Source organism: Ptychodera flava, chromosome 5 (genome assembly GCF_041260155.1).
Source record: "Ptychodera flava strain L36383 chromosome 5, AS_Pfla_20210202, whole genome shotgun sequence".
In the NCBI taxonomy this organism is placed as follows: domain Eukaryota; kingdom Metazoa; phylum Hemichordata; class Enteropneusta; family Ptychoderidae; genus Ptychodera; species Ptychodera flava.
The window spans coordinates 42071744-42086944 of record NC_091932.1 but is presented as its reverse complement, the minus strand read 5'-3'; the positions used below and the strand labels follow the sequence as shown (position 1 = coordinate 42086944).

The 15201-nt window shown below is 35.9% G+C and overlaps 2 protein-coding genes across 2 annotated transcripts; both read right to left on the bottom strand.

Annotated features, from left to right (window-relative positions):
- Positions 1 to 203: 203 nt before the first annotated feature.
- Positions 204 to 4400, bottom strand: LOC139133740 (uncharacterized). Its single transcript, XM_070700507.1, has 4 exons — positions 4307 to 4400; positions 2724 to 3032; positions 1271 to 1343; positions 204 to 880 (listed from the first exon to the last, which is right to left on the bottom strand). Exons 1-4 carry the CDS (start codon positions 4398 to 4400, stop codon positions 712 to 714), a joined length of 645 nt encoding a protein of 214 aa, XP_070556608.1. The 3' UTR covers positions 204 to 711.
- Positions 4401 to 9372: 4972 nt separating this feature from the next.
- LOC139133739 (putative leucine-rich repeat-containing protein DDB_G0290503) lies at positions 9373 to 14882 on the bottom strand. The gene is made up of 2 exons (XM_070700506.1): positions 14814 to 14882; positions 9373 to 11253 (listed from the first exon to the last, which is right to left on the bottom strand). The coding sequence occupies exons 1-2, from the start codon at positions 14880 to 14882 to the stop codon at positions 9373 to 9375; spliced, it is 1950 nt and encodes a 649-aa protein (XP_070556607.1).
- Between the last annotated feature and the right edge of the window lie 319 nt (positions 14883 to 15201).

Below are 15201 nucleotides of genomic sequence, written 5' to 3'. Positions count from 1 at the left end.
AAGTGACCCCTCTCCAATTTCCCAGGCCCATCCTCTGTAATTTCTGAAGGCTTCCTAAATCTTACTTTACCTGAACCGACGGAATCACTGCAACACTTTTAGTGAAAATATCTCTCATACCACATTAGGCGTATAGATAACCCGCCCTCAATATTATCGCTGATTCACATTCAAAAAATTACTGTCCATCAAATTTCCCGATAATTATCTTTATTCGCTTTGCTTTGATATCAGGGGTGCACTAGAAGCGTGCTTGGGTCCCAGAAATAGATCCAAGGATAAGCCAAATGTGGAAACAAATACTGTCACAGAAAATGCATTCGAAGAAATTTGAATTTTATGAAAGACAGGTAATATTGGCTTAACACTTAATTTTTGCCATGGAAGTACTGAAGTTAGGACACAACGGCAAGAGATTGCTGACACAAGTACCGAGCATTCTACCAACATTGAGGATGTGTAGAGTTCATGCCTTCGCTCGGCCTGGAGTCTCGGACGCGTATATAGTCCGATTTTGCAGATCAAAGCGCGATTGACTAATCAAGGTGGCCCAACTTCAAGTTAAACATGGTGATATGTAGAAGCGGCTAAAATGTTTCATTGGCCCTAGTTATGAATTCTGTAAAACCTCCACTGCGTTGAGTACAGATCTTACTCAAGAAGACACTTAACTGCGGTAGTGAGTTCTACCAAGACAGCTGTTCCGTTTTTTCAGCAATCGGAGCAGAAGTTATTGGCCTTGACAAAGCGCCGTGGAGTAAACTCTGGTAGAGTCTGCGTAAAGCAATTCCCAGTATCGTTGTCATGGAAAAACGACCAACATTCCCGTTTTGAACATTCCATGGCACATTCCATCACTTCCATTCCTGTATAAATTGACCTGGGAATGAAACCACCATGAATTATTACAAAATATCGATGAAAATAAAAATATAAAACTTCAGCATGTGTCATGCCGCTGAGGAAATTCTTGGATCGAAGCATTGCTTTTACTGTACCTTAATACGGGCACATGGTTGAAAAGGCAAAAATTATAGAAATGCATTCTTAATTTAATTTGATATTGAATTTTAACAAATGTTATTTTGCACTTTTTTTCGTACGAAGTAAAATGCGGAGAATTGTTCATATCCGATGACGAAAAATTATGAAACAACGTGTCGGGTCCGACTATGTCATACTCGCAGAAAACTAAGATTATCATTTATAATTGGCAAGAAGATCAAAGTTAACTCGACGCAAGAAACAAAATTAAAACAGAATTTCTTACCAGGTACTCCGTATTCCGGTTCGTGTTTGATTGTTCTGTACTGGAGGATCTCTCCTGAATCTCGTCCATTTTACTGAATATTAAAAAGAAAACACTCCTGAGACTTCCAATTATAATGCTATGCATATTTATCATGTTCACTGTCTCTGCCGTTCTGTCTGTGTGTTTATGTATCTGTTTGTTTATTGCAATTTCGTCTGTTTGTTTATCCGGTCTGTCTAATGGCGTGCTGTGTATCCCTAAGTGTCGCCATGGACGTATGCATGGTCTCGCCTTCCGGCCTTGTCGCTTCAGAATGATCAAGGTGCAGCGAGCCGCCAACGGTGGGGAATGAAGGACTTACAAGAGAGAAGCGAAACCACGAACTCGTCAGTTCGCTGTGTGCCATGTCTGTCCCTGTAACCTCCATAAATGTAATAATCTCCACAATGCAATATTAACCACAATTGTAATAAAATCAACCATAAACGTAATAAACCAGCCAACCATTAATGTAACAACTCGCACTTACAAATGTAATAAACAAATTAACCATAAATGTAATAAAACTCAACCATAAATGTAATAAACTTGAACTCGTATATGTGATCATTTGTTTATCAGTATCCTGAGTAAATATTAACTTTAATGAGACTAGTGTAATGTTATTGCATACTTTCCTAACATTAGGTCTCCATTCCGAAACAGAGAATTGAATACATTGAGAACAAAATCACAAAACGCCGAGATACCAGTCAAACCGTAAGCTAATGGAAGTGGAACAGCAGTTCTAGATACTGATAATTACATAATAGAAGCGACAAAATAAATCGTCAACCAGTGATACCACACAAAGTTTATTACATTTATGGTTGATTTTGTTACATTTATGGGCGATATATTACAGTTATGGGTGCATTTTATTACAATTATGGTTGATATTACATTTATGAAGATTATTACATTTATTGAGGTTACAGTCCCTACTGCCAGCTCCGCACTGCACTTTAAGTGTTGAGTTGTGTTATCGAAGTGACGAGGTCTTGAAAGTGGGACTGCGTATATCGCAGTGTTTCCTCGCATATACGTTTTCTATATCATCACGCTATCGTTTTTGCATACCTGCCGTTTGCTGGTTGTTAACTTTGATTTGATTAAAATTCAGAACAATCACATCTGAAACGTATCAAGCGTGTTGCTGTAGAAGATGACATGTCGCGCTAAACTCGATTGTCTATATATGGCAAAGTGCACAAAGTTACAATAATTAGTGTTTCCTAAGCTACCTGCGAGATCGCATTTTAATACGGTTAACGTTGCATACCAAATATTGACTTTTAACTTCTATTTTGACAGAAACATAATGGTCAAAGTAGTTACTGTAACTGATTAAAATCAAAGAGCATTCTTTGATAGCATAAAGTGGAAAATTTGATTCAAACGGTGTTCATTTCAACGAGAAAAGACGACTCACATAATCTGTAAACGGACATCCTCCATCCACCTCCGCAGATCTGCTGTGCGTTTCCCGAACATTTCTCGTTACACGTGCTTTCATCACCTTTGCCGTAAAGATCAAAGTCATGTCCGCAAAAGCACTCTCTTCTGTACTCAAGTCCGGCGTAGGGGGCGTCAACGCCATCGCATGTGTGGATGCACCGTTCAACTGTTTGGTTGTCGTCTGAGGCGTCCACGTGCCAGTCGAGCGCCCTCTCACCCCCGCCTACATCGACGAAACAACCGACGTACTCGTACGGAGGAAGAGAATTGACTGTTGTAAACACTGAAAACACAAAGAAAACTAACTGCAACATTCCCAGGATAACTACATTCATATATATACCAATACATTCACCAGCTGGTACACACACGTAAGAAGTACAAATTAAACGTTTTCAAACAAAAACTATAATTCTTAATGGACTGTAACTTTTGAGGATTTCTAAAACTATTTTTGCTATTTTCTGCATAAGAGTATTAAAACACCCAATATTTAGTTTTTCAATGCACTCAGGGTTTATAAGTGCAAAATGCACTTATTGTACTCAGTTGAATTCTAGTCCAAACCAGAAAATCACTTTTCTATAATAACATTGCCGTCTGCACATGAACAGGATGAGTTGACAAGCTGAATACTGTGTAATTCAACATAAGCTTATTTTGAAAAATAGAACAAGAAACTGTAGTTGAGATTTAGAACAAAATAGTGGATAATCCTCAAAACTCAAATCTACTGTCAATTTAAGGTAGTAGGTGCCTCAAAATTGAACAAATTCTCAATGAATCCTTCAACCATTCTCTTTCAAAATCAAGAATAAAAATCGGGGATCACAGTGCAAGATTTAACGATATTTGAACTTCAAAATGGCCGCCATCCCTGTGTTAACTTTATGGGGGAAAATATAATTTCGATTTTCGAAAAAACTAAGACGTGAAAATTTGAAATGAGCCCCATAAGTGATAGATAAGGAAAGAATTGTAAAAGTTTAAGAGTCCGAACATCTGTGCCCAAGAGGCATTGTACCTTAAAGCACATGTTCCTGTGCAATATTTCAGTTTGTGCGAAATAAGTCAGAACGTTAGCAGGATATTCAAATCACTTTTTTCCGAGAACACCAACAAGAAAGGCAGGCGATTATAAAAGCTGACACACTAGAAGCACAATTCCTCAGTTTATGGTGTAAGATCCCAATTGGTTTTGCGTGAGTCAAAATCGCAATTCCGATTCTGCTGTAACAAAAATAAAATTAAAAAAATCAGACAGTGAAACACTAACAAAAGAGAAAGAATGAAACTACAGACACGAGACATTTGTGTGCTGTTTTAAACGATGTGTACTCGTAATGAAACGAAATAATCCAATCAATCAGTATAAGTTTAGTTACTGTAAGGCATTGCTTTGTAAAGGAAATGATGTAATAATTTTAATTATTTTATTTTATTGAATCCATCATCCAACGTGCGAACGCCGAATTACAAGATGAGGTACCCAAAACCCAATGAGGAGTAAAGTGCCTTGCTCAGGGGCACAACACTGTGTTAGAGTCTCAAACTCACCATCCTTTGACAGTGAGTCTGTTACTCTGGACCTACCGGGTCTCGAACTCACCATCCTCTGACAGTGAGACCGGCACCCAAACCACTGCCCCATGGTGAAAAGGAGAGATAACTAATAATTATTTTAACTGTAGAGACAGGATCGATGATGAATTCAAGGCTAATGGTTTAATGGTGAGCGGTACGGAAGTATCGCAGAAGTCGAATTTCAAGTATGTCTTATCAAAGACATTCTCGGTAATCACAAATTGACTTGTACCACTGCTCCAGGAAAGGTGTTCGTCCATACGTGATTGAATAAAATGGAGTTCTCCATGATGAGTGATTGAATACTAAATATAATAAAAACAACAATACAAACGATTCCTGCCGTCAATATTGACTCTAATACGTGCTTTATATAAACTGATATATTATTTATGCAATATCCCTTTGTTCTGAACATCATCTATTTCCATGGCATTTGCCGAATGTCTTTAGATGAAAAGGCAGCCGCTGTTCGGCTCAATATCAAAAATACTTTCCTGATCACGATTTTTTTGAATTCCCACTTGCCATACAGTTTTCTTGATTTAATTAAGTTTGTATCGATGCAAAAGATTCCGGGCGCTAAAATCTATCTCTACATTTGTTTTATTCATGCCGATGGCATAAGACGGCAACATCAGAATAAATATTCCCAATTACAAACTAATTTCCAAATATTGGAGTAAGTTGCTATAGAAATTGGTCAATTCAGTAACCTTTCTTGACTTGCAACAGTCATTTAATATGAGGGCGCAAAGATCACAGTAGCAGGTTATTTAGATACTGCTTTATTGACACACTTTACCCTAAGGAAAGGGTAAACATCGTCATACATAGAGACTTCAAAGAAGCAATACAATAAGTTGCCAAAAAAAAGTCAAAATCAGAAAGAAATAAATAAGTAAATAAAGGTACATACATAAATGGAACACAAACTGGAAAGAATATTTGTTTTTCATCGTACTTGTTTGTTATTGATCTCTCAGAAGTAGACACTTGTTAATGTACATTGCTATGGGAATGTATAATTTCTTGTTATTTATCATGAATTCTAATTGACTGTTATGTGATAATGATTGGAATGTTGGGTGCAGTGATTGAATAGTATTGTATAATATATCTCGTTCTGATTTATAGTATTCACAAATAAATAAGAAATGAATCTCATCTTCAGTATGATTATATGAACATCTTTTGCAAATTCTTTCGTTGATTGGGGTTTTAGATTGCCTTTCAATTTCTATGTGGATTTTACGGTTACTGAGCGTGAATTTTGTTAATGTTTCTCTTCGCTGTGGTTTTTTTATTTCTATGAGGTATTCTTCAAGTGCTACATCTTTCTTGAATATTCTATATGTTCAAAGCTTATTTCCATTTCCCTTTTTATTTTTGGTGTCACAAAATATATCTTCTTTCCATTTTGACTTAAATATATTGATACTTTACTATCTGTGCAGATGTCCTGAGAATTAAATATTTGTGATTCTTCCATTTTAATTAAAAGTGACTCAATTTTAGTGTACCAGTTGCTTTTGTTATTTTTATTCACTATGACGGCTTCTTTTATCAATGGATTTTGGCTATTTAACACTCTATTGTAATATTTGATCAGTTGAGTTTGTACAAAAGTTTCAATTGGGTATCTCCCTAGTTCACTGTAATAAACCGGCAAAAACTTATGTGCACATCTTCAATAGACATATTGTATTTACTTTCATCAGCCCATATATCACTACCATATGTAAGAATCGGTCTGATCAATTTGTCGAATAAACTGAGTTGTAGGGGAATGCTTAAGTTGATACCCGGGCCTATTTTTCCCTTAAAAGCAAAGAGAGCCTTCATACCTTTTTTCTTTAATATATTTATGCCTGTTTTAAATTTACCATTTGGTGTTATCGTGACTCCCAGGTAATTAAACTGATTCACAACATTAAGTTCCCTCCCCTCAAAAAAAAATATGTTGCTACATAGAAGCCGATTTGTCTTATTAAAAATCATTACTTTGGACGTGTCTGTATTGACATGTAATTTCTACTTTTGGGTATATGTTGATAATTTGTCTAAACAGTTTGAAGGCCTGTCTTTGATTTTGATAGAATTACTACATCATCCGCATAAAGTAGACAGCTAACTACTGTATCAAGCAATGTAGGAGAGTCAGAGCTCTCATTGTCAAAAATATTTGGAAGATCTTTTATGAAAATATTAAAAAGGGTTGGGCTTAAGTTACATCCTTGTTTTACTCCTGTTGTGGACTGAAAGGTTTCTGTTAATCCCTCACTCGTTTTTATCCTGTAATTTAAATTATTGTACATATTTGTTATGATATTAAACATATGACCGCCAATATTATTATTGTTTAACTTTTGATAAAGACCCTCATGCCAAACACTGTCAAAGGCTTTCCTTAAATCAATGAAACAGGCATACAATTTATTTGATTTTGGACCTTTACCATCCTTGGTGTGTTTACTATGTAAATATTTGTTGATAATTGTTTTCAGTATAAACAAGTTGTCTGTTGTTCGACAGTCTTTCCTGAAACCGAATTGTTTGTTAGTCATTAGATTATTCATGTTTAAAAAAGATACTAGCCTAGCATTCAACACACTGGTGAACAATTTACCAAGGCAGCTAGATATTGCAATGCCTCTGTAATTTGAAGTGTCTGTTTTAGACCCGGATTTAAATATTGGTACTATTAACCCAGTATTCCATTTCTGTGGTATTTTGCCAGATTCAAAAACAATATTAAATAATTTTTGTATAGCTTTTATTAAATAATAACTTCCACATTTAAACATTTCATTACATAATTTGTCTTCTGCTGAGGCCTTGTTATTTTTAAGATGACTGATAGCTTTCCTGTATGTTATCATTTATAAAGTTATTTTCAGATGGGTTGGGGATTGGTCCCTGAGTATCTAAAGTATCTCTACTATTATCAATATCTGTCATGGGGTATTTATTATTGAGGAGATTTTTAAAATAGAAGAGCCATTCATTAGGGTGTATTGTATCAGAAGTTGGGCTGGAAGATGGGATGTCATTCATTTCTTTCAGTATTTTCCAAAATTGTGCAGGCTCATCTTTTGAGAATTCCAATTGTTTTATCTGGGCCAATTTAAGTTCTTTCTTTTTCTGTCTAATGGTTTTGTTATACTGTTTTTTTCAAAGTAAAGAATTTTCCTCGTATTATAGGGTCAAGAGGGAATTTTTGAAGTATTTTAGTAACGTTTTGGAGTTCTTTCCGGAGTTGGAGACAATCTTTGTCGAACCATTTTTTATAAACCTTTTGTTTTTTCCGTTTTCTAGGTGCAGACGAGGTTGTTTTTACGCATTTTTCTGCTATACTGTTCAGCATTGCATCAAACTCTGCTGCTGCTTCATTTGCATCAGTATACTTATTTTCGACAAACTTGTTTATTTTATTTATGTCTGCCTGTAAACATGAAACATAATCTCTTTTGGTTTCTTCATTCCAAAGATATTTAGTTGGGAGGGGACTAAGAATATGTTGGGGCTCAGGTGCTTTATTTTCTATTATCATGGCTGAAATAGCAAGGGAAATAGAACAATGGTCTGACATATGTGTTAGGTTATTAACTTTGAAATACTGTACTGCTTCATTAAGTGATTTTGATATGATTCCGAAGTCAATTGTACTGCTTCCATTGTGAGAGTAGTAGGTATACTTTCCCATAGAGTCTCCTATGGTACGCCCATTTAGAATAAGTAAATTACAATTTAAGCATACCTCTATCAGTTTTTTACCAAATTTGTTTACACTACATTTTGATAAAATATCATAATTATTTCTTGTATTAAATTGTCATTTGTATAGTTAGGTGGGATAGGGATATACTGGTTGTTTGTGTCGTCAATTATGTCATCAAGCTGACCAATTCTGGCATTAAAGTCACCAAGTAGTATTATATCTCCTTTCGAGGAGAAAAATAAAATATCCTGTTCAAGTTGGTCGAATGGATCTATATTATTTTTGTGTATTACGGAATTATCCGGGGGGATATATATACATCCAATGTAAAGATCCTTTGGGTTTGGCTTATTTATAATTTTCTTGTCTATTTTACACCACAGAAAATTGTTAGATTTAGATTTTTCTGTTGAAATAAAAGGCTTTAGTTTGTTATTGTAAACTATCGCAACACCACCTCTCTTACGGTTGCACTTATTCCTTTTGGTTCGGTCTTTTCTTATGATTTCAAACTGATCCAGTTTACTTGGTAATATTATATCCTTAAAATTATCATTTAACCATGTTTCTTGAATACAAACAACATCATGGGAGAGCATATAGTCAATAAACTCATCTTCATACAATTTGTTATATAGGCCATTTACATTCCAACTACCAAATTTGAATGAGGTTTGTTGCTTTAAATCATTATGGGATCTATTATTTGTCCTGTTTTTCATGAGTTAGATTGCACTGATATATCAAATTAGAAAAAGGTCAAAAAAGTGAAAAAAGGGAAAAAAGATACTAACAACAATATAAATTGGATTACTTTTCCTTTGAATTAGAAACCTAACAAGCGGGTAAGTAAAAAAAAAAGTGATTCAAAGTACGCTCACTATAATTGCGAGAGTCAATGCAGCAAAAATCGTTATATTGTGACTTTGATCAAAGTTCTGTTGCCGCTTTATGTAGATTAAAGTTTTAGTCAAATCTTTTGTTTAAATTTTGAGGTAAATTGTACCAGAAGTGAATTCCTATTGTTCATATGAGTGAAGTTATGAGTTCAGGGAAAAAAAAAAGCGGTTGGCAGAGCCAGACCCTCTATTTCTATGATTCAATTATTATGAATTTATCAAGTTTATATATGTATATATTTTTGCAATGGTTTCAATAATTCATATACTTTACAAATCAATTAACTTAGTAAATAAATTAGCTGAATCAGCTAAATTATTGGTATACTCATTGGATATCGGTCGTTCTCTAAAGTCTCTAAGGGCGTACCGGGATCTTCGTTGTTGATAGTGGGCTCTGTGCTGATACTGGTTACTGTCTATATAACTTGGTTATGTCCTGCATTCCACGTCTGTTCTCCTTGTTTCCAGCTGGTCCCCTCTCTGTAATTGTTGAACCGGGAATTCCTATATGGTGGTCTGGGTGGTACAATGGTGGTTGATTCCGAGTCCCTTTGCTGTGGTTCATTCTGCTTACGTATTGACTGCTTGATATCACCCACCAGTTTGGCAGTGCCGTATCGGTTGATGTGTATCCCATCTTCAGTATATAGTCTTCTAGAATTGGACAGTTCACCATGTTGAACTATAATTATGTATTTGTTGTTCTCTGCTAGGGTGTGCAGTAGGCTGTTGAACTCTCTGATTTTCTCTCCCAATTTGGTGTCCGCAGGACAGAGTAGTACTTCTGACAGAATTATTTCTGTATTTGGCATGTTAGTTTTTATTGCATTAACTAGCTTGGAAGTTTTGTCGATACACATTTCTGGGGAGTCTCCATTTCTTAGATTGTTTATGCCGAGATGGCACACAACGGTATCGACTGTATTAGAGCGTACTCCTGACAAAGTTGTGACAGCTTCATCGACTGTTGGAATCCTAAGGTGGTCTGCTGGTGTACGTGGAAACATGCGTCTTACCGATAAATGTTTTGTTATAGAGTCCCCGATCACTAGTTTACTCGCTTGTGTTACGTAATTTATTGGAACACGACGTGTGTTTGCTTCCATTTTGCTTGTTGTTCCCATTGGTTGAGGCATTTGAGGAGTTTGCACTGCTGGTATTCTGTTCTTTTGATCTGTGGTGTTTGGCTGTTTATTAACACCATTTGCTGAGTCATTGGTGCCATCTTGGATATCTATCTGTGGCTCTCTTACAGAATCATCAGTTGGGTCTTCAGCAAAGTCAGCAGGGAAACTGTTATGAAGTTCTATCTCACTTTGTCTCGGTACAGCCGGTGGCTCTCTATCAGGTCGTTTCATGGTGTTGCTTTTCTTGGGTTTCTGGAAGTTCCAGTCATCGTTATCAATCACTGGTGATAGTATGCTCTTCAGATCGTTTAGTTGTTTAGTAGTTTCTTCATTTTTTTGTTCACACTGAATACGGTGTATATCTATCTGTATCTGATATTTATTTTCTAGTTCAGTTAGTTTCTTTATTGTGTTTCTTTGAATGATGTCTTCTATTTCTTTTATTTTATTGTTCATCATAAACTCCACTTTGTCTATACGGTCTCTGAGTTGCAATTCAAAAGCTGTCTGCATCGCAATTATTTTATTGTCCATTGATTTAAGTACACCCTCTCTGTAGTTTCTGCAGTTGTGGCATTCGTCAGATAATTCATCCACATTTTCACAGATAGATTGTATATTTTCTTTCAATTTCTTAATATCTTGAGCATTTTGGTCTATGATTTGTTTTTCCTCACTTCTGGAATCCACCAGCTGGGTGTATTTATCTTCAATAAGCTGTATACTACTGTCATATATTTGTGTTTTTTCTTCTACTTTTTTCAAGTGTTCGGCAATCATAGTCTGCGCTGTTGTTTTCGCATTTCTGTTACTTGTACTCTGTATCGCCTCATGTAATGATTTCTCAAAGTTACTTGCCTCATTTGTAGATTCCTCCGTTTCCTCGATTGTTTCACTGTCCGAATAAAGTTCACATAATTTGGTTTCTATCTCCGTTGATCCATGAAGCCTGCAAGTAACGTCATCGGCGGTGTGCGTTGGGAATGCGCAATCAAGATGGCGTCGTTCACTACTTTCACTTTCAGTTTCATTGTCATGTTCGGCGACAGGGTCGCCTTGTATCGTAGAGCTCAGCGATCCAAAGAAACGGTCAGCATCTTCTTTATTGTGAAATCCTTTGAACAGAGCACTTGGATATTTGTCGACACTACGATGGCATTCATTCCAGGACTGAAAGACACCGATCGATCGTCCTCTTATTACTGCATAAAATTTGAATTTTGACTGCCTATTGCTTTATACCGTGCTGTACAGGAAGTTGTGAAGTAACACATTTATATTGTAAGTTGCTATTGTATTCTTTGCTCGTAATTGTTTTAAATTGTTGTAAAGTGGGGAAACAAAAATGTCAATTCGATTATAGTACTTCAGGAGTGTTTTGGCTGTTTCATGAATATATAATTATTCAAATTCATAATATTTTATTTCCGTTGACAAACTTTATGATGGCGTTTTTTTTTCTAATTTTTCTACATTCCTTCAAGTAGAATTAAAGTTAAGAATACTATTACGGTAATTCGCGAATTGAAACAAAGCCTTAAACTTTTTATAAATCATTGGTTTTCATATTTTTTCATATTTTGATACGAATATGATCACATGAATGCATTCGTATCGTTCATACGTGAATTCATATCCGAACATGAATTTCGTACACAAATCTATGTATGCCACAAAGGATACGTTTGCGAGTTGAATACAAGGACAACGAAATTACACGAACAGTACAATCTGAACAATTATCTGAAAGTACGACTCACTGGCTAGGAGACTGAACAGGTGTGAACATAAATCTACAAGGGATGCATGTTGCTAATTACGCAGATTGCTACGTAGCTATGGTTACCCTTCGTAGATGTGTGTTCACACCAGTTTAGCCTCCTGACGAGTGAGTCTAGTGGCTCACTAAAGATCGTTGTAGAGACGCTCTAATGAAATTGAAAACCATTTCTCCAGCAATTCTTATATATTCCGCTCTACGTTTGTATTGAACACTTTGTGTTGGAGCAGTCGAATCGGAAACTTCGTATGATTGTCTCTACACTGCAAATTTTGGGGCTTTGAAAAAATGACCCATGTAGGATTCGAACCCAAGTCACCCGAATGATTTGCAGTGTAGAGACTATCAGATATAGTTGTGTGAATTTTTCTCATTAGTTTATACAGTATATTTCCACGCTACACAACATCGGGGAACCTGTCATATTACAAACGTATATATATATATATATATATATATATATATATATATATATATATATATATATATATATATATATAATATATATATATATATATATATATATATATATATATATATATATATATATATGCATTTAATTCAATAAGCTTTAAAAGCCTGTGGAATTATGCCGAAATTAATTAGATTGCTTTTCATCTTATATGCAATATATAACAGAATCCTGTCAGTTTCCGTTGGTTAGGAAACATTTCATAAACTTTATGTGACCATAGCCTCGTGAAAAAGGGTTTCTCTAGGGTCTAAATTAATACAGAAGCCTATTAAAAGCGCATATCCTGGAGGATGAATAGTGAGCGTATTCAAACCTCGTTGTGATAATAGCTCTATTATGCTGGGACAGATTGGAAATTCATTTAATCAAGTATGCAGTCACTCGGTTACTTGAGAACAAACACGGTTCCTTTCTGCCGAAATGAACACGGAAATGCCTGTGTATGTGACTAGTATATTGGTTGAATTTTCCCTCCTTTCGATTTCTCTTTCCCATCGGTTAGCGCTCTTTTGAACCTTTTGTGCCTATTTCAGGCTATGTTTCGTGCCCTGTCTTTGCATAGCTCCCCGTGCCATCATTTTGTATTTCTACGTCCCTCTTATCTGTCCCTCTTACTACTATCACATTATAGAGTTTAGGTCGCTTATTAGTCGGCTCTGGTTTTAAGAAACCATATCGAGAGTGTGTTGGCCCTGGGCCGGCCTAATTTATGTCGGGTCTATGGGGTAGGTTCAGAGGGGACACTAACTTTAAAGCCAATGTGGAATAATGATTTTGGTCGGCCCTGGGTCCAATTTGCACTTGGACTGTTGGTCTGGTGCGAAATAACAAAGTGCATCGACAATCTGTGTTGCAGGCAAATTCCCTCGCGACGGAAATAATCTTACAAAATGTAGTATTAAATTAAGCTAGTATGCGCCTCGAAAGTGAAAGACTTAAAGTTTTGCTCAAACTGCCGTTAAGGAATATTTTAAATCCCTCTCACGATGAAGAATATAAATCGGGGTTCAACATGCAAATTTTGGTACTAGAGAAACGAATAACCCAAGATTTGCCGATATTTGAAATTCAAAATGGCCGCCATATCTGTGTCAACTTCATGGAGAAAAATAAAATTTTCGATTTTCAAAAACCTAAGACGGTGAGAGTTTTCCTTTCTCCAAGGGCTTCAAAATGAGCCCCCACAAGTGATAGATCAGAATAGGGTCGGAAAAGTTTGAGAGTCCAAATATCTGTCCCCGAGACACATTCTTCCTAAATTTGTTTTGCACCACCGTGTTTTTACACCTGTACAAAACACATATGACGACCTATGTTTTTCCATTGCGTTGTTAATTCATTTACCCAACCAGAGATTAAAGCAGAATTTCCGTGCGGTCTACGAAACTGATAGTATTATAATTGCCTATGTTTTAGTTTTGAATTGTCTGCTTGACATTGTTCCATGAAGATATTAGTATCTTCAATTTGGTTTCACAAAGTGATCGAAATTGTGACTACCGCGTATCTACTTTCAGGAGAGCATGCATAGTTCTTTCAATCGTATAATTTTCGAGAGTATGAATCGACAGATCATAACTGAAAATTGAATTGTGTACTTCAGATCATGGATGAATTACGAGTTATCTTGAGGGGGTGGTAAAAATTGAGGATTTCAAAATGCAGTCAGTACAGAATATGGTCAGACAGAATTTCATTACAGAATTTCAGGCAAAATGTTGTCTTTTGCCTAACGACACACACAGAAAATACGCTCTCGCCGTTTAATTAGATTGTCTGTTCGTCTTACCGTCCTTCACTTTCCTTATTCGTTTGTTTTTTTCTATTTCTATTAAAACCAATTGTTTTATTTTCGTGGTAACCATTAGAATAAGCTGCAGGACTGGGGTTTTACGGTAGGTAATCTGATTTTTTCAAGACAGCCTAATGTATGTTTTCTTTTCCCGAAAATTTGAATAAGTAACGTTTTGCCACTGAAAACAACCAGGAGATTCGACAATTAAAAACAGTTTCCCAACTCATGACAGTGAAATCACTCCACTGACTAAGTTTTAAAGCAGATTGTTTCCGAATTTGAGATGACATCAATGTATTTGTCGATATTAGTGTTAGAAATATATCAGAACACGATTAGAACTAATTTTGGATAATTGGATCTTTATATTTTTCAAATTTCTCAAAAGTGTTAGGTGCCCTGTAGCTGAATGTTGCAATATTGCAAATTACTCATAAAAACAAGCGATGAGCTTACATTTGTAGATTGAACAGACATTACTTCACCATCCAATTATCCAAAATTAGTTCCAATCGTGCATACATGAATCGGACATTTACCCGACGCACGTTTCGACAACAACCAGAATAGTAGTATTGTGTACTTTAAATGCATGTAAATTATAGCCAAAATTAGTGAGGTATGTAACTTTGTGTTAATTAGCATATTTTTGACAAAACTGACATTGTCTTCCCTCTCACTTTGTATTTGCTTGCCACGTCTCTGCGAGTACATTGTTTTTTCTGTCCAGAAAGAATTGGAAGACCCATGGCGATGTCCACATGTACGCGTTTAACCACAGGATCTACTTTCGATGTCTAGGGTGCTATAACCACTAAATTCTGTGTCATATCAGTCATCCGTAATCTGAACTTCCATTTCTATTCCATTCCGCTTCCTTCCCAGGTTTTCAATTCATCATTCTTGAACTTGAAGAGGTTCTCTCTTGTAGCTTAACGACGTCCTGGATAACTTTTCACGTGCACAGGTGACCGTTACGATGAGGAGAGGACGACTTAAATAGTGAACCAGATTAAAATGGCCAAGATACGATAAATACTCTAAATAGCAGGACTGGCCCCAGTCGCT

What these genes read in the sequence shown, in the direction of transcription:
- LOC139133739 (XM_070700506.1), bottom strand. Translation starts at nt 14,882, where the DNA reads ATGGGTCTTCCAATTCTTTCTGGACAGAAAAAACAATGTACTCGCAGA. An exon ending in ACGTGGCAAGCAAATACAAA is followed by an intron (nt 11,254 to 14,813) that starts GTGAGAGGGAAG and finishes GGTGTCTTTCAG; the next exon opens with TCCTGGAATGAATGCCATCG.
- LOC139133740 (XM_070700507.1), bottom strand. Translation starts at nt 4,400, where the DNA reads ATGGGGCAGTGGTTTGGGTGCCGGTCTCACTGTCAGAGGATGGTGAGT. An exon ending in AGACTCACTGTCAAAGGATG is followed by an intron (nt 3,033 to 4,306) that starts GTGAGTTTGAGA and finishes TTGTGTTTTCAG; the next exon opens with TGTTTACAACAGTCAATTCT. An exon ending in GATGTCCGTTTACAGATTAT is followed by an intron (nt 1,344 to 2,723) that starts GTGAGTCGTCTT and finishes TTTAATATTCAG; the next exon opens with TAAAATGGACGAGATTCAGG.